This window comes from Nothoprocta perdicaria, unplaced genomic scaffold (genome assembly GCF_003342845.1).
Source record: "Nothoprocta perdicaria isolate Ctin4 unplaced genomic scaffold, notPer1 scaffold_41, whole genome shotgun sequence".
In the NCBI taxonomy this organism is placed as follows: Eukaryota; Metazoa; Chordata; class Aves; order Tinamiformes; family Tinamidae; genus Nothoprocta; species Nothoprocta perdicaria.
Window position 1 is genome coordinate 3,092,181 of NW_020455655.1, and position 27,899 is coordinate 3,120,079.

Here is a 27,899-nt window from a genome sequence, read left to right on the forward strand (position 1 = left end):
GCGGCCGGGCTGGTGTCCCGCAAATCCTGTTGCGGCGGGGAGCCCGCTTGTTAGTGCGGAGCGGGATCAATTAGCGGTTGTCTGCGCCTCGCCGAGAGCCGTTTCGTAATTCTGGTCAGACTCTCCCTCTGCCACGGGCATTAACCTGCAATTTGAGCAAAACCCGACCCTCCGTGTGTAGAGTCACCGGTATTTATGTGCGCGCGTGGTGCGGAATACGTTGACTCCGGAGCGGCGCAGCWGCTCCGATGGCTCCTGGTGCTCGCATCTGTGCTCCGCGCCGCGCAGATGGAGTCGTGGTTATCCCTGTGCACACACACCGCACGTAGCGTGCGGCAATCGCAGCAAAGAACTTCCTCCAAAACACCAGCCCAGCTCTCCAACTGCACGGCGCTATTTCCACGCTTATTTTCCTCGGAGAAACAGGCCTTTCTATTAGGCTAGCATATATTGGAAGCTGTTAGTGTTATGTGGAAGTGTGCGTATTCTTCACTAATGTTTATTAATTCACTTAAATATTATTTGAAGGGGACAGCTTGCTGTTGTGTTAGAGGCTTTAGTGCTGTTGAACGTCTCCTCCTCCTGCACACAAATACTTTCACAGAGAATTTTCTGAGGTTCTTTCTCTTTTCCCAAGTTCAACAGGAAGCCCATTGTAAAGCTTTGTAATCACTTTTGTGGCAAAAGAAGAATGGACTTTTTTTCCMGCTTTATTCACACTGTAAAACTCTATGCACCTCTAAAGTCTACTTAAGTTACTCTTCAGTAAATTAAGCTGTACGTAATCATGTTTAATGTAGTAAGTGACAGGCATGTTCTGTTATGTTGGCAGATATTGTATAAACATTTAYTCTGAGTTGTATAAATACAAATTGCCAGATGAGTGCTCTGATTTTTTTTTTCTTTTTGTCTATATAATCCTGAACTTTAACACTTTTTATAGTCACCATTATAAAACTCAGCTGTTTGAAAAACAGGAAGAAAAAGTTTGTGTTGGGAATTCACTCGCATTCCGAGTTACGTAGCTCAAATTTGTTTTCAAAAGGAGAGCCAAAAAACCCGGAGGCTTTAAATGGGTGTCTCTGAAAGGCTCCTCGCTTTCATCGGCGTCTTTGGTTACAGCGAGCGACTACCTTCCTCCTCCACGTCCAGCAGCCTGTCACTACCTCTTCTCCTTTATGGCAGAGATGCAACAAAGATAGCATCCCCTCCCAGGCAGGCGGTGCAGGGGAGTGTGCCTGGAATACAGCCCCGTCCAAGCCCTGCACACCAGCTGTGTGGCTGCTTTTTGCATTGTTTTCCTTTTCCTTTTTTTTTTTTTTTTTTTTTTTTCCCTTTTTTTTTTTTTTTTTTTTTTTTTTCCTGCAGTCACTCGCACCCTTTCAGCTGGACCTTCTGAACGTTTCTCCCTCTTTGGTACGGCTGATCTGAGCCGACTGTTACCGCCAACACTTGAGCCTTTGGAACTGCTCTAACTTTGATGTAGGCTTATGAAGTGCACACGTTTAGATAGCGTGCTTAATTATATATGCAATTAATTCTGACTAAACGGGTCTTAGATCTGATCAGCCTGTCATAGGAGATGTATGAAGGTAGAGAAAAGTAAGTAATAGAAGCTTGCTTTAAAGTACATATTAGTCATATRTAATAAGGTGACTGCTGATCTTATTACAGTTAGTCACATGAAGATTGCAACTCTCAGTATTTTTTATTCTCCTTAAAAATATTATTGCACTTAACACAGGGTTCATCGTGCGTTGAAGTCGGGAGGAGCCTGGTTGGCTGAAGAGGGCCTTGTTTAGCAATGTTGAAAATGCTTTGGATATGCTTCCTTCTGAAAAACAAAAATGTGAGCTCTTAAGTGAAGAAAATATGTGAATGTAATCAGTTTAGTGAAGAAAATATRTGAATGTAATCAGTTTTTATCAAGCGTCTTACGAGTGCCATGACAGAGACTTACTGTCTTGGTTTTAGTGCTACTTTTCCCTTGCAGGACCAAGGAAATAGTTCTACAAACAGCTCAAGTGTTCATRTAAGCTTGTGTTGGGCTTATTCACGTTGCAGTCTGGTAGTTTTTAAAGAATACACTGGATGTTTGTTTTGCTTAATGAACATCAGAGATGGTAGTTGATTACATATTTTTGTGTTAAGCATACCTATAATTCCAGTAAAAAGAAAAAAAATGGAGACATCTTTCCATTGGATAAAGTAATAATTTGCTCCATGGGTAATTAAGAAAAGATGGAAGGCATATTATCTGCATTGGGTAGTGCAAGTTATTTTCAGTCTTAGCAGTTCTCTGTATAATTAAAACAGTTCAAATGTTGCTTTCATCTAAACTGCTGTTAGAACAGATGATCTCTTTTATGCATCAGATGAGCTACTGCAGGAACAGTTAGAATATCTCTGAGCTGTTTTATTRGGTTGTCGCCTGCTCTGTGCATGGCTGCCGCCCCCGTGTCCGAGGGGAAGTGGGCTCTGGTTTGCTCCGTGCCCGACACGAGCGGCGCTCCCGCTCTCCGGGGCCGTACGCGGTGTCCGTCTGGGCCCGCTGTCCCTCGCCGCGGTTCGGCCAGTACCAGCAGCGGTTCGGCTTGTTGAACCGGGAAGGCTCTGGAGTCGTCCCGCTTCCCAAGCCAAGCGATGGTGCAGAGGCTGAACCTGGAGCGTGCGGAGCCGCTGCGCGAGTCACACTCGGTGCCTGACTTCCCTCTTCCACAAGGCCTTTGTTCACCGCCTCGGATTAGCATTTTAACAACCCCGGAGTGAACTCCAGCCATTCTCCACACTTGGATAGTGTGTGTAGGCCATCCATCATGCTGTCCTTGGCCACAACAGGCTCCTGGCTCCGGAGCCACGCCGAACCCATCCGCCTGTGAAGGGCTGCGGCGGTGCCTCCCTCGCGCCGCTGGCGGCCGCGGTAGCTAAAGTCAACGTGCAGAACGTGTCGGTGCYGCACGGCCCACGGACACAACGGCAGCGTGTTTGGACCAGGGCTCCTCGCCTGAAACCACGTGGCTGTGCAGGTTCGGTGTCTGGGTGCTAAGTGGCTGCAGGTGCACCCTGGTTCGCCTTGTGGGAGCGGAGATGCTGCTGGACTTGCTGCCTTGACCCTGCTGCGTGGGCAGAGCAGCAGGTAACCAGCAGGTGAAGGCAGTTTTGGCACCACCTGGTTCCACTTGTTGGAATTTTTGCACAATGGAAGCCAGCTGCCTGCTGTGCGCCAGCTCCCCCACCAAAGAGGGATCCAGTGTTGGGAGTGAAGGAGGTGGAGCGGGGAGGTGATGATGGGAGAGGAGGAGCGAGGGCCTCCAGCAAGCCAGCGACATTCGTCCTCTCCAGAATGGTTACAAACCTGGTAAATGAAATCGGTCCCCAGACAGCTTTGATTTATCTCCATGCACAGCAGATTGGCCTTGGTCTGCCCGACCTTGGTAGCGTTGTGGAGGTCAGGATTGCACACGGATACTCCCTCTCCTTGCAGAGGGCTTCGTTGCTGCYGCTCTTAACCATTGTATTGAAGAGCCCAGTTGCAGGTCAGGCTGCTCCCTGGGTAGGCACTGCCTAAATACAGGCTGAAGGAAGACAATTCCCGATCCTTGAGGCCAACGTCCATACGCCCATGCGCTGCAAGGAGGCTCAGGGATATGGGARCAGCGCGGTCAGCTGCAGCCCCATGCCAGGGGCACCAGTGCAGAGCTGCTTGTTCAGGGAGGGAAGGAACCAGCGGCCACCACCAGCCCTGCCCCTTGCACCAGTGACGGGATTCCCTTAACACGGTTTGGCTCCGGTGCCAGCGGCGCCGGCACCAGCGGCTGCATCGCGACCGCTCAGGAAAGCGGCACCGCCGCTTTCCTGAGCGGTCGCGATGCAGCCGCTGGTGCCGGCGCCGCCGTGCAGGGAACCCTCCTGGGACGAGTGTGCAGAGAAAGGTGCCTGTGCGGAGGCACCTCAGGGTTTGTTCCCCCCCAGCCCGCTTCCCCCGTGCGCTCCGTGGTGCCGCCAGCCAACACCGCCAGCAGCAGCTCCGCGGCGTAAAGTGTTGCTGCTATTTCCGTCTAAGTGTATCGTGACAGGCGCGCTTCAGGGTCAGAAGAAACCTCCCGTGCTTATGTTTCGAGGCCTCCAAGGTTTATACGTCCCTCCCTTCAGTGCATGCATACACACACATGCACGTGGATGCTCACGGCCGCTCCGTGGTGCGTGCGAACGCTCGCCTCATCTACCAGGCTGMGCATCCACCGTGTCTATTCATCCTACAGGAGCCTCAGGCTATGGAGTTGAGGCTGTAGTTTTGAAATTTTACACGGTGTTTGAATGAAGTCCAACGCTGCAGTAGTGATAGTTAAAAATAAGGAAGGACCATAACTGCTGTGAGGTCCCCAACCTGGCAGCACCCAGGACAATGACCCTGTGTGCCAGGGTCCCACCTGGCTCTGAGGAGGGCAAGTGATTTGCAGAATAGCACCAAGCAGACACAAGGTGGGATTGAACCCTTGGGAACCCTGCAAACGTGGCTGTTTTCCGTATCACCACCTGGGACAGGGTGCTGGAGGAGGGATAGGGTGAGCAGTGGCGTGGGAGCTGTCAGCAGTGTGCCCGGGTGTCTCGTGAAGGGAGTAATACGGGGAAACAAAAGCCCTCAAAACCTCTGGCAGAACTGAGTTGCTTCCTCCAGTTTGCAAAGTTCTGCTCCCCATGACAGTTTGTTAAACCCAGCACATGCTTATCAAAGATGAGCACTGAAAAGCCAGTAGTTTGTCTTTGCTCGGTACATTGTTTTTCTTTCATAAATTAAGCGCTGTGTGGATATTTTTAGCAATATGTATTTTTTTTTCTTAACAATAACCCTGGACAAAGATGATCAAATCCCCTGCTTTGGGGATTAATCTGATTCCCTGCAAGTGAATGGGGGCAGTCGGTTTGGTCCTGCACACCGCTGGCCAGGGCCTCACTATGCAAGTGGATTATAGCTTAAACTTCCCTGAAAGCATCGGGTTTTTGTCCTCACTGAAGACACAGCAAACAGCTCTTGTGTCTGAACAGTGGCCTGGTGTGGCACACTGTGCCAGCACATGCGYAAAGGTACTGGGACAGCTGTAGAGATAAATACAGCAGGGCACGTATATGATTATTGGTCCAGTGTTACGGATGGTAACATGGGGAGTTAGGGAAACCTTGCGCCTGTGTCGGGGACCGCAGGAGGAGTGTGTGAAGGAATGGCCAGGGCAGGCCCCAATGTAGAGCTCTGCAGTCCTCAGTCTTGTGCCCTGATTTGCCACTGGTTTCTTAGGGTTAAAGCACTTGTGGCCCACGTGTTACCAATTTATTCATTGTTATTTCTAAGCTGTGCCCCATAGTTTTTCAGTGGCGCTTGGCAAAATGTCAGAGGCGATGCCAGTGCTTGTCCGCCTGGCAGGTGGGTTTGTTGCACCGAGGCCTCGCAGCCCGACGAGCGCCAAGCTGCTTCCTGGGATCTGTCCGAATCCCACAGCTTCGTCTGACTGCGGTCGGCACATGAAATAGCAGCATCGCAGAGCAGCTGAGGCTGGAAGGGACCTGGGGGTGACCCCAAGCCCTGCGCCGTGCGGGGGCTCCCCGAGGCAGCGGGGTGCCGGGCAGCGCCGCACGTGCCCCAGTGTCGTCCCGCACCGGGCGGCTGAGCTTGCACGTAACCTACCTTCCTGCATTTATGTCTGTTCAGTAACCTCTGCCCAGGGAAGTGCCAGTAATGCCACGTGGACCCCGATGCTGGTGCCTGTGGTGTAAAAAAGGTGTCTCGCTACCCCTTKGCTTTTCTGGTACCCCTCAGGCTCCTAGAAGAGCTGGGAAACACCACCCAGGATGAACTCTGGGAGCGCCCCTGGTGGCAGGGGGTCCTGGGGGACACAGCCCAAATGCCAGCGTGCCCCTCTGCCTGTGGACGTGGGTATGTGCATGATACATTTACAAACATCAACAGTCACGGATGGCGGGAGCTGCAAACGTAATAACGTGCTCCTGTTGCTCAGTGCACGGCTAGAAATAAACGTTTTTCTGCCATTATGTGAAAATTTAGCATGACCGGAACAGAGTCTGCATTTGATTGGGCAATTTAAGAAATGTAAGAGACTTTTTACTGTAGGGCAGCGCAGCAAAACAATTGCTCGGAACATGTTCTGAAATYGGTTTGCCTTCCACCAGCTTTCCGTGTGTTTCTGCTTGCCAGCTCCCTCGAAAACATGAGCAGTCACATGGCAAAGGGCTGCATTTGGGTATTATAGCAAATAAAAGAAACAGTTGACATGATTTTGCCAAACTTCTGAGTAGCCTTTGAGAGGAAGAAGATGCATATATGTATTTAAAAACTCTCCCTGGATTTACTTTCACGCTCCAGCGTGGGAAAGACATTTCCCAACACATCCTTTCACTGGGGTGGTTAATCTTTAACGATGAACAAGGTGACAGTAAACGTTAACTTTGAGCCCAGGCTTCCTCCCCTTTCCATACCTATGCTCACACGTAGCAGCAGCAGTGCCCAGGGAAGGGGCAGAGCTCGGGGCAGGGAAGAACACGGGTAGTGTGAAAACTTGTCCTCCTGCCGTGTGTGCGACCCCGCCGGCTCCGCGTGGGTCTCCTGTCCCCAGGATAAGGGGCCGGTTGCCCTCTGGCCACCGTGGGCAGCGCTGAGTCCAGCAGTGCCCCCTGTAAGTGCTGCCTTGTTCCTGTCCCAGCGCCGCCTTATCAGATGCCACCTCGTCGTGCTGGAACGAGTGGCAGTTTTGCCATGTAAATGCAAGGCCCGYGGGAGGAATAGTTAGTTATTGCAGCCGTGGTGTTTGCAGGCAGCCCTGTTAGCGGGAGGAGAGGCTGATCCTTGGGCCAGGCTTAGGCTTTCATTTGAGGGTTGCAGCCAGTCATGCTGGGGATGCAGCACGAACCCAAACGCCTCGTGCGCCATYGGCACTCTCGCAAATAGATGGAGCGTTTGCCAGGGCAGCTGCCGCTGGGCACAGGGGGTTGGGTTAATCCCTGCAGCCCAGCGGCGCTGCTTAATCCAGGGCGCTGCCCAGGGGCAGGGGCTTGCACAGTAGCACCTGGCTCTGCATCGGGGCATGCTCGAGGGGAGCGCGTCCTGCTGGAGCCTCCTGCACCGAGGGCAGAGCTCGCCGTGGACACGAGCTGAAGCCCTTTCCAGCTGGAGGAGCTCTGCGTAACGTGGGTGAAACAGCCCCGTGCGCTGGGCCTGTGTCCCAGAGCTTCGCCCCCCACCACCAAGGCCCCCCAGCAACTGCGGTGTAACTGGTGCCACCCTGAGACAAGATCCTGATCCTTAGTGGCAGGGTTTCATCCCTTCAGTGTGAGGCTATCTTTTTTACTTAGGGATAGATGAAGAGGCGTTAATGCAGAATCCTTCGAAGTGAAGCATTATCTTAAAATAACAGACCTCTTATTTGCACTTTCATGCTCAATTATGTATCGTGCTTCCAAATACTTCTAATATTTTTCCTCAGAGCTGCAGATTTTAAAATTGTTATAAAAAGTATGAATAGTTAGGTACTACATATTAAAATTTAATGCRCCTTTATAGGACAGAAACATTTGATTCTTAGCATTTGCTCTATCATGCTGTCTTACCGTTTGCAATCATGCTCTAACTTTTAAAATGGCTACAAGAAGTGTTTGAGTGTGCATCTTTTCTTAAAACCACAAACATTTCCCCATGTTATTTGATAATTAGCTGAAACAATCTGTCACCAAACCCTGCAATGTGGATCTACCACATCACAGACAGTCTCTGAGATGTGAATGTACAGTAACCCCCCGTGTCAGGCATTGCCTTCAGGAACTTAGCTGAAGTCAGTCCTCATTAAAACAAATGCCTCTGCACCAGAATGCCATTTAAAAAACTGGAGTGCCTCGATGCTGGGTGCTGCTGCCTTGATCCAGGAGCCCTCACCAGGCTTTGAAGGAATCATCTCAGCAGAAAACCTGTGTGTAGACRTGACCTCAAACAGGTGTCTGTGTCAGTGCTCGTATATCAGGCACTCGTACACGTTTGTAGGGCAAATACAGTGCTTTATGTGGAATAGTAGCTGGCATGCAAGCAAATACTTGCTTTTATCTTTTTCACAGCATGAGACAAAAAATAGCGGTAGGATGCGGATTTGTTTCCTCYCTTTCCAGAGCTCACCAGGCCCTGGGCCCTGCTGCTCTTATTTTGGTTAGGATCACACAAAAATGTTGTGTTTTCGTGTCATCTGCCAGCACGCACCGGTGCAGCATTGGGTGGCACTGGCTTTAKTCCACAGGGAGCAGGGGCTGGTGTGCACGAGCAGCACAACGTGTCCATAGCCACGCGACGTGAACGTTTCTGCACGAGCTCCAGGCGCCGCGGAAGGAGGTTGTGTGACCAATCGGTTTAAAAAAAAAAAAAGGACAAAAATATAATTATTTTTGTGCGTTCACCTAGTCGTGCGTGTGCAGAGGTGGAGGATAGGCACGAGCAGCAGTGAGCTCCCCTTTGGAGAGCGGCACGGGGTGGGCTGGGCCGTGAGGGGAGTCCTGGGTGCCCGGCTGTGCCCGGGGCAGCGGCGCGAGTTTGTGGGTGCTCTGTGGAGAGCAGCTCCTGGATGGGCCCCGCGAGGCTCCCGCTGGGGGCTGCGGCTGCCCCGGCACGGGGCTGCCCTGGCAGAGGAGCTGCCGTCCCAACGAGGGGCTGGAGAAATGTGTTGCGTGGCCAGGAACCAGCAGCAGCCAGGACTTCTTGTTTGGTTACTTTTAAACTTTGTTTTGTGGTACGTGTGAAGTTTCACACTCAAAATTGCATCAAGCACCCTGTGAGCAGCACACCGGTCACTCGGAGTCTTCGGGACACCCTGGTGCGCAGTGAGGAGCTGACGGGCACTGGGATTTGCTGCTGAGCCCAGGTCCAGGCCCCTGGGATGGCGGGAAACGCGCCACATAACSGGGCTAAGCTCAGCTCAGCAGGTGGCTGGGTCACGCCTGCACGGCGCTGGTGCAGCCAGGACTCGGCTGCGTCCCGCGSAGAGGCTTCACAGCAAGGACCTGACAGGCTGCAGCTAAACTTGCTCCCAAGCCCAGGGAGGCCCAGGAGCTCTCCTAGCAGCCGCATTTCCTCTTGCATCCAGTGGAAACCAACGGGTCTCATCTAGGCCTTTTTATGTTCCACATCCATCTTTCAGCTTGCATTAAGGTTCACAACCCCTTCTCCTTTGCCTGTCCAAACACTCTGCAAGAGACTCAGCTTTCAGGATCTCTTTTTCATTCAAACCTGCCTTCAGCTTCTGCTGGGTTTGGCCATACCATGCACCAGTCTGCGCTGGGTGTTTTTGAGAAGCATTTATTGTGTTAAGGCGATTTTTAAKAGTTTTTTTTCTGAGCAAAAAAAAAAGACACTGTATCAGCCTGGGTTGAAGCTGTTTTATGTATTGCTCCTGTACGGCTGGCTGGATGCCCTTTCCCTTCCCCTCCTCTTTTACACGGCGGAGCAGGCAGAGATGATTGATGGCRTGTCACCAATAAATTGTCAAAGTCTGGAGCAGATTAATGAGTAAGAAACGGTGGCCTCTTCCCCTTCATGTGGGATTGTTTGAAGGAGGGCTCGTATTTTACCAGGACTGATATCCTGCATCTCCGGATCCCCCCAGTCAGGAATTGAAGGAAGGGATTCGTACCTGAGCTCCAAAGGGGATGGCCACGAGCAGCCAGGCCAACCTTTGGGACAACCAAAGCTCATCTTTCACTTGACCAACCCGCCGCTGCCCAGCGCCTCTTTTTCCGCTCAGGCCGCTGTCCAGGTGTGAATCTGTGCCAGCGGTTAATGTTTATACCGCTCCATGTCCTTGCAGACACAGCAGGTTCCAGAGCGGATGCCGGGAGCCCCACTCGGTGCCTGGTTTCCAGCTGGGGGACGTTGGAGGTGACGGGAGGGGTAGCGCCGGTGCCGCTCCGTGCCCCRGGGGAGGTTCTCTTGGTGCCTGGGCTGGTGGATCCGCAGCACCGGCCGGAGGCGCCTGCCTTGGCCTGAGCCTCCCGACCAGCCGCGAAGCAGGGAGGCACCCTGGCAGCTACCAGACCTCACGCCTGCCCCAAGCTACCGGTGTGGAAGTGCTTGGAATGCAATTCCAAAGAGAGATTCCGGCCTGAATCCTGGCTGTAGGGAAAAAATTCAGACCCGGAGTGGGTTGTTCCCTGCCTTTTCTCAAGGGTAGGCAGCATTTCCTAATCAGCTGTTCTGGTCCAAACAGATACCTTAGCATTGCTGCTTGTGCAGGCCCCAGTGGTGGCTTCCATCTCTAGGCTGGACTGAGGCAAGAAGGATGCCCATGTTCAGGCCAGGGTATCTGACCTGCAGCGGCTCGCGGGAGCCCTGCTGCTGCTCCGGACGAGTCTGCGTTTCTGACTACCCCAGCAACAGCTTTTCTTCCAGGGGAGCCACTTCTTGGTGGTTCTGGCCTCAAGTCTGTGGCTAACCAGCTAGAAGGTGGTTAGGCKCGATTGAACTCCTCTCAACACAAGGGCCTTTTCGTGTGCGGTTAGAAATCAGAGCTGCCGGTCGTTTTCTCATGGCCATTTAACATGCAACATAACAGAGAAAKCCGGATGTTTTAGTCTCGCAGGGTGTCTTTGCTGATCCGCTGCAGCCGTTTCCTTCCCGTCCTCCTGGCGGAAAGACCCGCGTGGCCTCGGGAACGACTGTCACCAAGCGCTTTCCAGATGCACTGACCCACCTAGAGCCCCGCGCCTGCCCTTCGCCTTCCTCTCTGCCTTGGCACGGGGCTGGCTACTTGGAGCCTGCTTGTCTGTTAAAAAAAAGGGGGAAAAAAAAGGCTGTGTAACCATTAATGATTTGTTTTTGTGGCCGGGAGCCACTGTGCTGCAGGACTTTGCTCTGATGGTGCTTTCACAAGAAAGAACTAATTTGCCTAACTTTATTAATTCCAGTTTGTTTTAAGTTTGCTCATTAGTAATTTCATGCAAGATGCTTCAGCTTGAAGAGGCCATGTCAGGACAAGGAAGAGCAGAGGGAAAGTGCCAGGAATCATTAGTGTTTATTAACCACTGCACTCATCAATCTTGACTAAGAGCACAGCCCATCCGTTCTGGACTGGTAGACTGAGACACAGAAATATCATCAAGAGTAGAAAAATGCTTCTTTTCAGGTCAGGCCATAATGGACAGGCTCTCAGACCCCTTCCCCCCAGCCAACCACCCCGTCACCCAATATTATCTCATTTAAGGCAGTCTCGTCGCAGACTAGCACAGCAGCCTTGCAAAAGGAGGGAGTCTTGCCCCAGCCAGCCATAATATCAATTAACAAATGCAGTCTTTTCATCGCAAGTAAACATTACTGAAAGGTTAAGTGTTGTTATGAAGGGTTTCTTGTTGTTGTTTTAATTGCTTTTCAAATTATTAAATGATTAATACTTAGGTACTTTGCTGGATCAGGCCTGGCACTCCGTGCTGGCAGCGTGTGCCTCTCCCAGCAGTTTATGAAATACTGGAATTGAAAGTTTTCCTTTTTTTTTTTTTTTTTTTTTNCCTCCTGATTAGCCAAAGAATTTAAGAAGTGATTTCAGCAACTACGGGCATTGGGCTGGTGACTCAAAGCTTTCTGAGCGGTGACTCAGGGCTCAATGAATGCCCTGAATCACTGGAGAGGGAGCAGAGATGCATCTGCCAGGTTTCTAATGGGAATCATAGCCCCTTCCCAGACCACTTGTGGTCATTAAAGATCACATTTCACTTTGAGATGCGTTTCCTTGCATCCTACCCAAATTGCAACTTGAGTAGCTGCATTCAGCTCTCTAAAATATCCCTGTGGTTTAGTTGGAGAAGTTGTTTTCCTTCCCCTCTTAAAAGCTTTGCTGTGTAGTGTTGTGGTCCTATCATAATACGTGCTGTATAATCTATAGAGAGCTAAAAAAAAAAAAAGAAAAAAAAAGGAAAGAAAAAAGCATCTTAGAAAGTGCTGCTCAGTTATCTGCTGTCTGCCCTGCTGCAGAGATTTGGGAGAAAAGGAGGATGTTGGGGACCCGGCTCAGCATCGTGTCCCCCTGTCAGCCTCTTTGCCACCCTGGGACGTGTGTGACAAGCCCTGTCACAWGCAGAGGCAGCGTTTTTACACTTGCTTTGCACGTGTAAATCTGTGCACAGGGCAGAGTGCCACGTGTCGAGTCGTAGACATAAGGTCTTTGGCACTGAGCGTGGTAGGCTTCGTGTTAGGATGCCACAGCCTAGAAACACGCAGTAAATTTAAAACACAGCATGGATGTTCAGACAGATTGTGTGTGTCATGACTTTTGGTGGAAAAGATTTAGGTATTTTATGGGGAAACGGTTTTATTGGCTGACATTCCGTGATAGAGAGGATGGAAAGAGATTGCAGTTTAATTAAAATTCTAATCCCAAGTTTGACAATTTTTCTTGCCAGGTCAGCAGCCTGCACGTTCTGTTTGTGAGTCTCACGAATTAAATGGGCTGACAGTCGTCAGCTCCCCCGAAATGCTGCAACTGCAGCTCAAAAATTAGCAAACATCAATATGTCACGCAGCAGTTTTCCACCAACGAACATGCAGAGGCCTTTCCATAAGCTCCAATTTATTCCATTGCTGCCAATGATTAAACACAAGTGGAGGAAAAAAAAACAGAAAAGACAAAAAAACCACCTTTTTATTCTGTCAGAAGCCACATTTATTGCCCGTGCTGCTGAAATCTCACGGGCACCTTTGTGTTTTGCAGGTAGTTAGCTAGTGTTGCCCGCGAGGCAGCGCCCGCCTTGCCCAGCCATGAGGCTTGCCCTGCTCTGCGCCTGGCTGCTGCTGCTCGGCCCGTGCCGGAGCGGAGCCGTCACCTTCCCCGAGGACGAGGACCCCATTAACGTCGTGGACTACCACTGTAAGCGACCTGCAAGTGGCACCGGCCGCCGGGGACAGCCTTCCCAGGAGGGGTTTTTAGGGATTGGGGKTTTTTTTGCCTTGGGAAGCTAAAAAATAAATTGTTTCCCTTCAAATTGAAATGTGTTTACTGGCGTTGTATCCTTAATAGAGCGCTTGATCACTTTCTTAAAAAAGCAATCAGAAATACAGCAATAACTTCAGGAAAAAAAGAACATTTGCTGACATTAGCCATCTTTTTTTTTTTTCATTTATATTCAAGACGGTATTCAAGGAATTTAGTTTAAACCCTTCTACACCTAGTATATACAGCTAATCAATGCCATATATTGATTCTTTAGCTCTATAATCCTGAGTGATGGTGTAGCCCATTTTTACTTGCAGATTCAAGGCAATATCCAGTATTTAGAGGACGCCCTTCAGGCAATGAATCTCAGCACAGACTGGACTTCCAACTGATGTTGAAAATTCGAGACACACTTTATATCGCTGGCAGGTAATTTTCCTTTAGTCAGTTCATTAGATAAAAATTCTTTTCTCTCCTGGTTTTGCATTAATGTGTAAAATTCATTTAGAAAAATCTGCAGAATATGATAAAAATTAGAACTGGGAGGAGGGYTTCCCAGAGAAATATGCCATGTCTGTGGTCAGTGCATGAAAATTGGATTTGAAGGCTGCAGTTACTGCAGTTATGCTAAAACCAATGATCAAATACCCTTTTCCCTCGTTACTGATGAAAGAGCTCTGATAAAAACCTCTCCTGATCATTTTAAACTTGCACTGACACATCAAGGATGTAGGAATAAGGCTGAAACACTTCAATATTTACAGTCTGGGTTGTGCTTCAGTAGTATGGAAAGACAAGAGCTGGGTAACTGGAAAGTAGAGATGCTTCCTGAGGACCACAGCCATGAACACAAAAATCTCTCTCTTACCGTCCATGCTCAACCTCCTCCTGTTTTTGCTGAAAAAAGAAAAGCCATGCAAGTTCCAAAGATATTTCTTGGCTGTCAAAACAATCTATAACGATAGATTTAGCTCATCAAAAGAAGTCCAATAGACTGATAAATTCCTCTGTATCTTTTTACTCCATTTGCAAACAGGGATCAAGTTTACACTGTAAACTTAAATGAAGTTCCAAAATCAGAAGTTACCCCAAGCAAGGTGAGTAGGGAGTGGCAAGGGAMGGTTTGTTTGCTATTGTTGTTATTGTTGTTGTTGTTATTATTATTATTAATTACTAAGATTTTTGTGGAGAGTAAGTCGGTTTCTTTTCTTGTTTGCTTTGAGCAGAAATTAACGTGGCGATCCAGGCAGCAGGACAGAGAGAACTGTGCCATGAAAGGCAAGCATAAAGTAAGTTTATCCTGTACATGGTAGAAGAAAACAACACTAATATTATGTGTGTATGTGAAATCTGTGATTTTTGTATCTTACTCTCTTTTCAGGATGAATGCCATAACTTTATTAAAGTCTTCGTTCCAAGAAACGACGAGATGGTGTTTGTCTGTGGAACAAACGCGTTTAATCCTATGTGCAGATACTATCGGGTAAGAACACTGCCTGGTATAAGTGTTCTTATACCAACCCTGGTGCTGCTTTTGCTTGCACTAATTATGTTATAGCAAGAATATCTAGTGTGACTATATGGAGACTGCTTCCAGGTGAGATACAGACAGAAGCCAGTGGGGCCAATTAAGTTTTGGAGGAAAACAGTATTATGCTCGTGTGCCACTGTATGAAACAGAAATGACACTATTACCCATTTATTTATTTTTTCTCTAGCTGAGCACCTTGGAGTATGACGGGGAGGAAATTAGTGGTCTGGCAAGATGCCCATTTGATGCCAGACAAACCAATGTCGCCCTCTTTGCTGGTAAGAAGTTTTGCTTGTAATGAGTCTAAGTGATTAATGACACCTAAGGAACCAGAGGGCTTTTAAAGAAGGCTTTGAAAAGCTAAAGGTGTCAAGGTGCCTCTGATCCTAAGTTTTTTTTAAACGGCCTCCAAAGGATTAGAAGCTGAACTGTTAATAAATAGGTTAGAGCAATTTGGGGAAGAGTGACAGCAAAAAAAATGGGAAAGAATACAGGTTCTCTGTATTATTAAAGGCCTTTTAATACCAGGTTTCAACTTCTGTTTTAGATGGAAAACTGTATTCGGCAACAGTAGCAGATTTCCTGGCAAGTGACGCTGTTATTTATCGCAGCATGGGGGATGGATCTGCCCTAAGAACAATAAAGTATGATTCCAAATGGATAAAAGGTAATTTGGGGGTTGGAGTAGGGGGTGTTTCTCATATGTAGAGTGAGCAGAATTTCAGCAGTGCTGGGGGGCAGGTAACTCACAGCCAGCATCTTCACCCGTGTGCCACAACATCGGTGTGTATGTGGCTTTTGATACAGTATGATCATAGTAAGAGCAATTTAATGCCCATAAAGCAAAATGTTGGTTAAATGCATCAGTGAATGACTCTGCAGTAACAAAGCCCTTAGCTGAAATTCCTGTGAGGCCCTTTCAGAGCCCATTAGCCAGCCCTGAAGGCTCTGAGCTCACTTAGGCTCAAAAGAGGCCGCGCTTGGAGATGCCCAGGGCAGCAGGATGGGCACAAGCCGGAGCTGCAGGGGCTGTGGAGCGGCCGCTGGGGCACCCAGTGTCTTCTACCAAGCAAACCCGTCCATGAAGTAACCTTCTCTTTGCTCTCTCTTACAGAGCCACATTTCCTCCATGCCATAGAATACGGAAACTATGTTTATTTCTTCTTTCGAGAAATTGCCGTAGAGCACAATAATTTAGGCAAGGTAGGTGTCRTCACAATAAGCCATCACATAGCCGTGAAGTCTTAGAATGAGATCTACCTGAAACAGCTTCAGTAACAAGCCTAGTTTGCARTATCAAGTGGGCATCAGTAGTTTTCCCATCATTATAATTTACAGGGGAAAAAAAAAATAGAACAGAGCAGTCTTCAGCCGTAAAGTTGTTTGTACTTTCTCTGCCTTGCCTTAAGAGAGTTCTCTACAGGTATCTTTTAATGCTGCTGTTTCTTTAGCACTTGTGGAAAGTCGTGGATTTGTTTATGTATTTCATGCTTATTAAAGAAACAACAGAAAACACCACAGAAGAGGGGTTTCAAAGAAGGTTCTCATGTTTCTAGATATTRAATAATTCAGTCATACCAACACAGCACATAATACTCTTGCCTCACCATGGAAGGTTATTCTATAATAAATTATTCAGTCCTTTACATGTGGTTAATTAAACTCTTTAAATCTCACTAACRATATGATTTTGGTGGGGGAAGAAGAGGTGGGGCCAGGCTGGAGGAGCTGCTTTKGCTCGGCGATGCATTAAGATGCCCGTGTGCGAGCAGCTAACTGTTGTTTACTTTCCTCCTGTCTCTGCAGATAAATGGCAACTATCTTCCCGTTAACAAAATTATCCTCAGTGTGTTATTAACAGCCCAGAAAAAAGTGCCGCTTTCCTTGCAGCTCTCAAGCCTTCCTCCCTTTTTCTCTTTTGTCCTTGGCAGGCTGTGTATTCCCGGGTGGCTCGCATATGCAAAAATGACATGGGGGGCTCCCAGAGGGTCCTGGAAAAACACTGGACCTCCTTCCTGAAGGCTCGGCTCAACTGCTCCGTTCCTGGGGATTCGTTCTTCTATTTCGATGTGCTGCAGTCCATCACAGACATCATAGAAATCAACGGGGTCCCCACCGTGGTCGGTGTGTTCACCACACAGCTCAACAGGTGGGAGCGGYGCCACGTCGCCTCCAAGGCCTCTCTGTCCCCCACTTGCTGCTGTAGCCCGAGTTCTCAAACTGATTTTTCTTGCTCGACAGCATCCCCGGCTCAGCAGTGTGCGCTTTCAGCATGGATGACATTGAGAAGGTCTTCAAAGGGAGATTTAAAGAACAGAAGACTCCTGACTCTGTATGGACAGCTGTACCTGAAGACAAAGTACCAAAGCCAAGGTAAAAAATTCTTGCTCCGGACACAATAGTTTTACCCTTGTAAAGAGCTGCGTTAAAAACAGCTACGCTCTTGAGTGTCTCATTGGGTAGCAACAGAGCCCAGCTTTACACTTCAGCCATACAAATGCTCATTAGTAGGCTGGCTGCTCTCATTAACTAAAATACCAAGAGGAAAAACAATGTTGTTCTCCTTTCAGACCTGGCTGCTGTGCAAAACATGGCCTAGCAGAGGCTTACAAAACCTCCATTGATTTCCCAGACGAAACGCTCGCCTTCATCAAGTCTCACCCTTTGATGGATTCAGCTGTCCCCTCAGTCATCGAGGAGCCCTGGTTTACAAAAACACGTGTCAGGTATGGCTTCATTCAGAGAGAAGAGATGTGAAAATGAAAACAAGAAAGCATGCTGGTAATTAATGATAGGCCTTTTGGTTTTGGTAGATACAGGTTGACGGCAATTGCTGTAGACCATGCTGCTGGACCCTACCAGAACTACACAGTCATATTTGTTGGCTCTGAAGCAGGAGTAGTACTCAAAATCTTGGCAAAGACCAGATCTTTTTCTTTGAATGACAGTGTATTACTGGAAGAAATTGAAGCTTATAATCATGCGAAGTAAGTATTACTAGAACGCCTAAAATACTTAGCTCTTGTTCTAGTCCTTGGTAGCTAGCTTAAAAAATAATGGTTGTAAAACAAAAACAACTCATTATCGCCATCATCGCTTGTTTGTCATTCCACAATGGGTTTTTTTTGTGTGTTGGATAACCTGAAAATATTTGGGTACTTGCCATTTTTCATGGGTTGAGTGAACAACCCAATTCCACTTGAGTGACGTCAGTGACACAATCTAATACTTCTGCAAGTAGATACACTTTTTCCCTGAATATCAAACATCAGAACTATATACTGCTATTAAAAAGAAATGATGTGAGCTTATCTTGAGGGTTTCTGAAGAGTGACCAATAATAGATAAGCCACTTCTAATCATTTTAAACTTGTTTATTCTGGAGCAAAGACTTCTGGAACGGAAGCATTCCAATTAGGCTCCCTGGGCACCCTGTGCAGGACTCCTGTTCTGCTCCCTGGAGATGTTTATGCCAACTGAGAGAACAAAGAAAATGGGATGTGGATTTTTTTCTCCTACATAGTTCAGCGAGATTGTCACCCAGCTGTAAATAAGAGCCAGAAGCCAGCATTTGATAACCCGTAGCACTGTTTAATAATCACTTAGCAAAGACCAGTAAGTTATTTTTATATACATAAAAAGCTGCTTTTCAGAGCCTACACAGACAGCAAATGAAACCGTTGCCAGTGTAAGTGCTGCACAGAGTACCAGAGGTGCTAAAACCAGGACTTTGCCTGATTTGTGCCAAACAGGTGTAGCGCAGAGAGCGAGGAGGACAGGCGAGTGCTGTCCCTGCAGCTGGACAAGGAGCACCACGCGCTCTTCGTGGCCTTCTCCAGCTGCGTCGTCAGGATTCCTCTGAGCCGGTGCGAGCGGCACGGAGCGTGTAAAAAGTATGTCCTTCTTCCGCACATCCTCTTTAAAGGAAGGGTACAGCCGTCCCCGGGGAAGGAAGTAAAAGTGCCTGATTTTTGTCATGTTTTTTCTCTTGCAAGGTCCTGCATTGCGTCCCGGGACCCGTACTGCGGCTGGTTAGACCATGAGGCTTGTGGAAGAGTGAAGCCAGGCATGCTGTAAGTGTCGCTGCTCAGATTAGCCCGGCGTCCCTGCCATGTTTTATAGACCACAGGAGCCCCGATCATACGCCTGTTCCCTTGCACTCAATTAATACCTCTCCCTTCTTTTCAGAGCTGTTATTTTCATGTACTGTCTTGATAGAGGAACAGAATGCTAAAGTCTGACCTAATTCTGAAATCTCTGGGTGAAGACTGGCTTTCAGTGGGAGTGTAAGGACAAACAGCCCTGTAGGAAGAAGAGGGGGAAGCAGGAAGGTGACAAGTCACTGCCTGTAAGCCCAGGCAGTTTGGTGCAGTATCCCCTCYCAGGCACACTCATGGCCCGGGCTCATTCAACTGAAATACATGTTTTGGAGMGGGGAAAGGAGATGTTGACTCCTCACAGAAGCTATGACAATACATACACACACACACACGTACATATATATATCAAAGGCATTTTGCACAAATCAAGCCTGTACTACACAGTGTATTAGCAACCATAGGTAGCAAAGGTAGCACTGTATAGGCCAGCTCAGTTAGTGGAAGTGGCTGGCAGTATCCAAACCAGGAGCAGTCCCAGTGTAGAAAGGATCATGAAGTTACTGAAAAAAATTGATCTTTTCTYCTTTGTGGCATAAGCAAATACAATTTTAAAGACTTGATGTCACCTGTGCACTTTGTAAATAATTTTATGACCACATACTAGCTTTTGTATCTCTAAGTTGACTGAATAAATATGTTTCCATTTGTTGCTTCCAGAARAAAAAAGAAAATCACCCTTTGTTTCCCTACCAATACTGTTAATTGCAGGTTCTCTTTGTTTGTTTCATACAACCACAGCACTGGAGGGTTCATCCAGGACGTCGAATACGGCAACACAGCGCAGCTTGGGGACTGCCATGGTAAGACATAGCCACTGCCGCTCACTTTTGTAACGTGCCAGCACTAGTTTGTGGCTGCACCTCACTGTGGATGTTAAATTTATGATGAGCTTTTCAGTAACATGATGAACACATCACCTGGCGTTACTGTGAATGTTCACAAAGCTGAGCTTTTTGGTCCTGGGTGGCAGAGTTTACCTTTCTTCGCCTTCACCAATTTACAACTGTTTGGGGTCTACAGCAAAGTACTGAAGAATCTATTTTTTAAAACCAGTAATATTTTAGTTTTTATTTTCCGTCACTCAAGTTTGAGATCTTTTGCTTTCTTTTTTGTTACTTTTCACTGATTACTTGTTCCTTTAATTCTTTTAGAAATTTTGCCTACTACAGCTACACCAGATTACAAAATATTTGGCGACCCAACATCTGGTTAGTTTTTTTTAATTTTTTTGAATTAATGACCTTTACTTTCCTTCAGTTCAGCATTTTCAGCCCTTTTTTCCTTCCTTTTGCACAGTTGGCAATCCTCCATTTTTGTGCTTTTACTCATGTTCCCACTGATGGTAAAGATAGYCAGACTCTTCTCACTCAGCACTTCACCCTGTGTAGTCGCATGTTAACAGCTCATTATTTATTGAGCCATCTTTTAAAGAGCCTGATTAACATAGATGACATCTTCACTGCACGAAAGTCCACTAAGCTTTACTCTTCTCCCCAGCCATGCATTTGTGAATGCCCCTCTTGGTCATCTCTAGTAGATGAATGGCAAAAATATCATCATCTTCCTTCGTACCTCTCCTTTCCTCTTTCCTTCTTCCCCAGCAAACCTTTTGCACAAATACACATTTTCTAAAATGTGTATTTCTACATTTTTGAAATGTTTTAAGGAGTTTGTGCTAATGGAAATAATTGAACATCACAAATTTTGTAGCTGAATGAGGACTTGTGTAGACAAAGGTGGATCAGAGAACYTGATGCGTTGCTATTAGATGGACAGATGGACTTTCACATCCTTTTCTCTGTCAGTGATTTTTCTAGCAGTGTTTCCAGTCTCAGGCCCTGCTGTGCAGGGGGACAGGACCCAATGCTCCTCTGTTGAACTCAAAAGCAGAACCTGTATTGACTTCAACAGGAGCAAGCCCCAGCCATTATTTCCCAGAGTTTCCTCCCGGAACGTGGTTTGTGGTTTCAAATTGAGACACATTTCTGATTGTTAGATCTGAAACAACTCTGCTTGCATGGTGAACCTGTAAGAGTGCGACAAAATATTTTGTGTGTTGGTTTCTGATAATATTTTCACTTCTGTAGCTTGACAAGAAGTAACGTTTGAGACAATTATTTTCCAGATTTATTTACCATAATGTAGGCTAGAGAGTCCTTTAGGAAGGAGTCATTACAGGAAAATGCTAGCTTACTTGCCTGAATGTGTACTGTATCGATTGAGTTTTCCAAGGGGTATTTTAGAAAACAGAGATAATTGAACCTGATTTTCAAGCCCTGCATTAGCAAGCTTTTGGAGTACTTGCTTTTCTGGGTCAGATCTCAAGCCACTGCCAGTGGTGTCCACACCGATGTGAGCAGCGTGCACGCAGTGCTGCTGGGGTGGCCAACAGGCTCCAGCTGTAAGCCTGGCTTGAGCTGTCTCCACCTAGGCCATAGCAACTCCATTCAAATGGAATTATTATTAGCAAATAAACTAAAGGAGAGCCCAAATCCGTACAGCTTTGTTCCTTAGTTACATCATAAAAGAGAGGCTAAAAAAATTCCCTCCCCTCTCTCCAAAGGAAGGGCTCGCTTCAGCAGGTCCTGGTAGGCTATAGTGGCACTCATGGAGCTCATCTGGTTTCTCAGATAACCTGTCAGGAGCACGTGTCTTTCTCAGAACCACAGGATGGTTAAGGTTGGAAGGGCTTTCCAAGGCTTTTTTTTTTTTCTGAAGATATTTAAAAGACATAAAAGATAAAATGTTGTCTCCAGTGAACAATATACCAATTAAGTAGAATAAATTGTGCTTTTCACCTCCACCAATTGCTCACTGTAACTTCTGCACTGCTTTCATGTTTGACTTCTCTAGCTTTTTGTCTAGCAGCTGTTGATGTTTTAATGTATTTTTTTGTACTTAAAGTTTTCAACTGATTGATTTTAATCAGCCCTCTGTACTTCTGGAAAGTGTCGGGGTCACGTTTTACTCTGACATGTAACTCCCATTAAATACTGTCTCCAGCTATAGCTTAGATGTGCCATGAAACACTGAGGAAAGCCTGACTGTAATACACATTAATAAAAATCTGTTTGCCACCACAGACATGGAGTTCTCCTCAGCTTCCATTACCACAATGGCAAGTATCCCAGTTATATCACCTAAAGTGATTGGTTCCTGGAAACCTAAAGTGCCTGGCTCTCGGAAATTTGTAGTTCAAGATGACCCAAACACTTCTGATTTTTCTGATCCATTATCAGGTGTCCCAAAGGGTAAGGCCTTACCAGGGAAAATATATTGCTGCTGAATGGAAACCTGATAGTCTCAGCATTTTCTAAGATTTAAACACAACAGCCGTGATTGTTGGGCTGCAGTTTATATCCATTTCCTGTGACTATGCAGACAGTGCAATCATGTTGCTCATGCCTATTTATTTGCTGTACAAAGTGATGCTTAGAGATAAAATGTTCAGCCTCTTTTCCTGGGGGGCTCCAAAGCTCCCATCAAAATCAGCAGGAGTTCTGTATGCATTAAAAAATATATATATAAAAGTTCTGCCTTACCTGCACTTCACTTGTTTATTTCCAAGCCAGTCTAGTTTGGATAAGGTTACTAGTGCTTAGGAGTAGTTGTTTACAAGCAGCATCTAAAATTTAATGCTTTGGGGCAGGAGAGGGGAAATTAATCACAGGGCCCACTTGACAGATCCGTGCTCTAAGTGGGGCACATGCCAAACCCGTGCTGCCTGCAGCAGGGCTGTAGAGATCGTGGCTCCCATCTGAGTGAGGACACGCGGAATTTTTATTCTCTGGTGTTGAGCACAAGTTTACGAAGCATCTCAGTGCACACACACACAYACACAGAGCTTTTAATCTGAGCCCTAAAAGAAGCATCTCTGACTGTAATTCATCTTCTGTAAGATGTTCTTTCAGCTAAGTGAAGCTCAAATTACAGGCGCAAAGATTTCAGTTCAACCCAACAACACTGCCCTCAGCTACAGGAACCAGAGCTTCCCACCCCATGGCCAACATTTCAAGCAAGTCTTTACCAGTACAGGAGCAGCCGGATGACAGACATGTTTGCACAATTCTGTATTTGCTGAAAAATCTCACCTGCTAAAAACCATTCCTGTTTTATTACCATTCACCAAAACATATCAGGTTTCCTATCAGCCATTATGGCAGTGCATTTGTCATTTTAATTCGTTGCTGTTGTTTTCCATTTTGCTTTGTTTAAATTTTTGCTATCATTTGCTCTTGGTTCTCAGTCATAATTTGTGTCAAAGCTGCTAGTGAACTTTACACGTGATTTTTTTTCTTCTTCTGCACGGTGCCATTAAAACCTATAACCCTGAACATTAACGATGTTCAAAGGCCTTGCCTCTAACAAAAGCAGATCTGTTCCTTCACTCTTGCTCTTTCATTTTAACATCCTCTGGGATAGTTAACAGAATTACTTTCATTAAAAACTAACATAGTCTTAGCTGCAAGATGTCTGTGGTTGCGCTATAAATCTCAAAAAAACAAAGGGAGCCTGTATTAATATGTGAATCACAAACTAATCCAATATTCAACTTCTTGGTTTAAGCTGAAAGTTTTCTAAATTTTAACAAGCGCTTATAACATCATTTAACCTTGCAAGGTTTTGTAATGATGTGCCAATGTGTTTGATCATTATTGACTAAAAAGAGAGGGGAAAAACCTAGTGCATTAATAGAATAACATAGTGTTGAGTTTTAAGAGTTATACACTTGCCTAATACAAAGTGCACCTCTCCAAGGCTAGCAAACTATTAGTTGGTGTCGTATTAACATAGTTATAACAACCCAGTATGTTTGCTACACACTTTTATACAACRTTTGCATAATCTTGTCTCTCTTTTGATACTGATTTATGAGGTGGGCAGGAAATTGAGAAGGAAATCTGTCCGTGAGTTATTAATTGTTGTCTGGCCAAATAACACCTTCTAACCTCAATTTTCTAGCAGAAATGGTTAGAGTTAATAACATACAAGCCCCTGTTCTGTGAGCCTTAAAGGAAATTTGGGGACAGACTAAACCAATATAGCTTATAACCAAGCATAATACAAGAAGTGAAGCACTGACGAGCATTCCTCGTTAGCAAAGAAAATGGGAAGTCTTCATTTGGACTGCTACTAACATAGTACCTTCTATGTATAAAGCTGCTGGCATTCACCAGCTCGCAGAGCGCAGCTCAGTTAAGCTAACCCTGGGTGCAGGGCTCTTACTAAGCCTGCAAGTAGCTCCTGCTGCCCTTGCCTGAGGGGTGGCTGCTGCCTGCTTCTGAAATGCAGCCGCATGTGCATTTATCATATACTGTGTGTCTCTTGCAGGTGTGAGGTGGGAAGTGCAATCAGGAGATTCCAACCAAATGGTACATATGAATGTCCTAATCACTTGTGTCTTTGCTGCTTTTGTCCTGGGAGCCTTTATTGCGGGAGTGGCCGTTTACTGCTACCGGGATATATTCGTGCGGAAATCCAGAAAAATACACAAAGACGCCGAATCGGCGCAGTCCTGCACCGACTCCAGCGGCAGCTTTGCTAAGCTCAACGGGCTGTTTGATAGTCCCGTSAAGGAGTATCAGCAAAACATCGATTCACCCAAGCTCTACACAAACCTGTTGACRAGCAGGAAGGAGCTGCCCCCGAACGGCGACACCAAGGCCATGATGATGGACCCCCGGGGCCAACCTCCCGAGCTCGCGGCGCTGCCCACGCCCGAATCCACGCCAGTTCTCCAGCAGAAGACCATGCAGGCCATGAAGAGCCAGTCGGACAAAGCGCACAGCAACCTCAACGCCTCGCGGAAGGAAGCGCCTCTAAAAAGCCCTCAGTTTTTTCCCTCCAGCCCTCCACCCCATTCTCCTCTGAGTCACGGCCACATCCCGAGCGCCATCGTGCTGCCCAACGCCACCCACGATTACAACACATCCTTCTCAAACTCTAACGCGCACAAGGCAGACAAAAAGATGCAACATCTTGATCACCCACTTACAAAACCCTCCAGCAAAAGAGACCACAGGAGATCTGTGGACTCCAGGAACACCCTGAATGATTTCCTGAAACACTTAAATGAAACTACTAGTAATCCCAAAGCAATTATGGGAGATATTCAAGTGGCCCACCAGACTTTAATGCTGGATCCGATGGGAAATATGTCGGAGATCCCACCTAAGGTTCCCAACAGGGAGGCRTCTTTATACTCTCCTCCGTCGACTCTTCCACGGAACAGTCCCACCAAGCGGGTGGACGTTCCCACCACGCCTGCGGTCCCCATGACCTCTTTGGAAAGGCAAAGAGGTTACCACAAAAATTCTTCGCAAAGGCATTCAATATCTGCCCTTCCTAAAAACTTAAACTCACCAAATGGTGTTTTGTTATCCAGACAGCCTAGTGTTAACCGCGGCGGGTACATGCCCGCCCCGGCGGGCACAAAGATGGACTACATGCAAGGGACGCCCGTGAGCGTCCACCTCCAGCCTTCCCTGTCCAGGCAGAGCAGTTACACGAGCAACGGCACCCTCCCTCGCACAGGCATAAAGAGGACACCCTCCCTAAAACCTGACGTGCCACCAAAACCTTCCTTTGTTCCCCAGACAACGTCAGTCAGACCACTGAACAAATACAGCTACTAGGACTGGTCTGGGCTAGGAACGAGCGTGGCGGCGGCCTGTGCAGGTTGTGAGATGCTGTTTGGTGTGGGAGACACGTAAGACAGAGACTTGCTTGTAATTAAAAAGAACAAAAAAAAAAAAAAAAAGTGGCCAAAGAAACTGTCTTTACTTCAGCAACATCTGTGTCTTGCCACCATGTAGCTATAGCAAGACTTGGTGCACTTGCTAGGAGCAAACTAACAAAAACAAAGGAAAGTGCTGGTCATTACATTTCTTTTGTTTGGAGCTAAGGAGACATGTAGCACAACGGGGTGGGGGCTACTTTACTGTTCTAAATAGCTGAAAAAAGTTCCTGGAAAGAAAAAAAAAAAAAAAAAAATCTGTGAGCAAATACTTGAAAAATGGGTTCCATTTTAGACTGCCGTTAAACGTGGTCCTTCCCATTAAATGTGAACATTTTAATATGTATGCATTCACCTTGCCTCTTGCACAAATGTCAGAAAATGGAAATGTCTCTATGAATATCTGGGCTAATAATCGATTTGCTGGAATTCAGTCTCTGGCCCAACTGTAGCATTATGGTTTTTCTTTTTTGTTTTTAATTCCTGTCCATGTGTGTGGCATGTTGTTGGTGCCACCGATCAAGCTGTGCGTGTGTGCGTGGATGTGCGTGTGTACTGTACACACTAGGATGTACTTAGGTTCCCATTGCATCTTTTATGCTATGGAATTGTTTACATTGAGCACGACTGAGCAACCAGGCAGCTCTTCCTCGGGCAGCGCGCGGCTCGGGAGCGGCGGGAGCCGCCGAAGGAGCGCGGGGACGGTCAACCCTTCCCGCCCCGGGCGCGCTGCTCTGGCCTCACAGCTCTGCATTTCACCCCTTGGGCTGCCGTGGGGGGGTTTGCTGCCCCCCCATCCACTACCCGGCCACTGTGAACTCGAGCCCTGCACTTCTCCTCGAGGGCAGCTAATAATCAGCAATTTGCTTGGCAGCGGCCTGTGTCACGCACCGGGCTGCGGCTTKGTGGCGTTTCGTGATGCCCTGCACTCTGATAGACTCTTGTCAGTAGAAAGGAAGAACCAGTAATTGGCCTGGCAGAAGCAGCCTGTGAAAACTCAACAGTAGTGCAATCAATTTGTTTTTGTTGTGTAATGTAAGAGGTTTTTTTTTTTTTTTTTCCCGAAGTCATGCAGGTAATGACAATATTCTGTAAATATTATGTGTGAGTTTACCTGAATCTGTGCATTTTGTGCCTTATCCATGCAAATGATAAAAGTACTAAAAAAAAAAACAAAAAAAAACCTGTCAAGTGTTCTCACTATAGCACATATTTCCTGAGTGCCAGTGTAAAAAAAAAAAAAACCTCTCAACAGCGCCCAAAAAAAAAAAAGAGAGATGAAAGGCAAGAATAATTAACGATAACTAAAGGCAGCCTACAATCCAAGAAGACAGCAGCATTAAATCACCTTGCCATGATAAACATTCCACCCCAGCTCTCCGAAGGATCAAACAGTTATAATGCGAAATCAAATGAGGTTTCTAGGGTAATGGAACACCTGCTGAAGTTGTGTAAGCCATTTAGTAGGTTTTACAGTATCCACTTGCAGCTGATGTTCAACACAGATGGCTATTTTAGCTTGCAAACACAGACTACCACATTGTTTATTGAACATAACTCTAGAAATAACCGTGGCAGAGGCGTAGGCATGAATTAGCGGGACAAATAACTGTGATGGGTTTCAGAGCCGAAGGAGACTTATATGATCTGTTTGAAGGGGAGAAAAGGTTAGTCACTGAAAACTGGATCTCTGTTACAGAACAAAGAATAAAGGATAGAAGTAGTCATTTTTTATGGTAAGGCTGTAAGGGACATTTATTTCCTGAGACCTCTGGATCCAAAAATCAATGATCTCTCTTCCTAAACACTTCTGTCTTGCAACTAAAAACACTACAAGATTAATATCTATTAAAAATGTACTCAGTTGTCAAAAGACAAAAACTGATCCGAATTCACTTTACAAATATTAATTCAGACTTGTGTGAAAACAAAAGATAAATGTATGTGAACCCTGATAACCTCCTGTAACATTGTGCTGCCTTGTAGATGGTAATGTGAGTTCTCTCAGTATTTATGTTGAAATTTCTAACATTCAACCTAGTCTTTATTCTGTTAATTTAATAATAAAAGATGCTTTATCCATTTGTGCAAAGGTAAACGCAGATTGTATCTTTTTTAATGGTACGGCATAAAAAAGTAACCCTTAAATGAAGCTGCTCTATACTATAGAGTACTTTAACATGTATAGATATCTTGTAAACTTGTATTGTGGATGTGTAAATAATACGTTCTTTGGGTTTTTAACACCGCATGTAAAGTCAAAAATAAACTATTCCGATGTAGCACCCGTGTGGCTTCCTGGTTCCCGAGGCAGTGCCGGCTCCCRTTCAGGGTGAGGAGGGTGCAGGACCCTCCTGCATCAGCACGTGGGGGAGCAGAGAGTTTGTGGGGTTCACTGCAGCCCTGCATGGACATGCAGGGTCGTGGGAGCCCCAGTTAAATATAAAACACCAAAGGAACCAGCCTGGCTCCGGAGGAGCAAAGCGGAGCCCGCTGAGCCCGCAGGA

The 27,899-nt window shown here is 46.7% G+C and overlaps 1 protein-coding gene across 5 annotated transcripts in view; it reads left to right on the forward strand.

Moving 5' to 3' along the window:
* Nucleotides 1-27,461, forward strand: part of SEMA6D (semaphorin 6D) — a 169,249-nt gene extending 141,788 nt beyond the window's left edge. The window contains exons 3-20 of one of the 5 annotated variants that reach the window (XM_026045776.1): nucleotides 12,744-12,899; nucleotides 13,283-13,394; nucleotides 14,002-14,062; nucleotides 14,192-14,254; nucleotides 14,347-14,448; nucleotides 14,684-14,774; nucleotides 15,044-15,163; nucleotides 15,611-15,699; nucleotides 16,428-16,645; nucleotides 16,738-16,869; nucleotides 17,067-17,222; nucleotides 17,310-17,483; nucleotides 18,249-18,389; nucleotides 18,492-18,569; nucleotides 19,365-19,456; nucleotides 19,808-19,864; nucleotides 21,740-21,907; nucleotides 23,988-27,461. In XM_026045776.1, the coding sequence (XP_025901561.1) occupies nucleotides 12,791-12,899; nucleotides 13,283-13,394; nucleotides 14,002-14,062; nucleotides 14,192-14,254; nucleotides 14,347-14,448; nucleotides 14,684-14,774; nucleotides 15,044-15,163; nucleotides 15,611-15,699; nucleotides 16,428-16,645; nucleotides 16,738-16,869; nucleotides 17,067-17,222; nucleotides 17,310-17,483; nucleotides 18,249-18,389; nucleotides 18,492-18,569; nucleotides 19,365-19,456; nucleotides 19,808-19,864; nucleotides 21,740-21,907; nucleotides 23,988-25,291 (3,267 nt within the window). In that variant the 5' untranslated portion in view covers nucleotides 12,744-12,790 and the 3' untranslated portion in view covers nucleotides 25,292-27,461. The remainder of the gene's footprint in view (nucleotides 1-12,743; nucleotides 12,900-13,282; nucleotides 13,395-14,001; nucleotides 14,063-14,191; nucleotides 14,255-14,346; nucleotides 14,449-14,683; nucleotides 14,775-15,043; nucleotides 15,164-15,610; nucleotides 15,700-16,427; nucleotides 16,646-16,737; nucleotides 16,870-17,066; nucleotides 17,223-17,309; nucleotides 17,484-18,248; nucleotides 18,390-18,491; nucleotides 18,570-19,364; nucleotides 19,457-19,807; nucleotides 19,865-21,739; nucleotides 21,908-23,987) is intronic. The other 4 variants (XM_026045778.1, XM_026045777.1, XM_026045779.1 and 1 more) reach the window with 4 other exon arrangements.
* The last annotated feature ends 438 nt before the right edge of the window (nucleotides 27,462-27,899 follow it).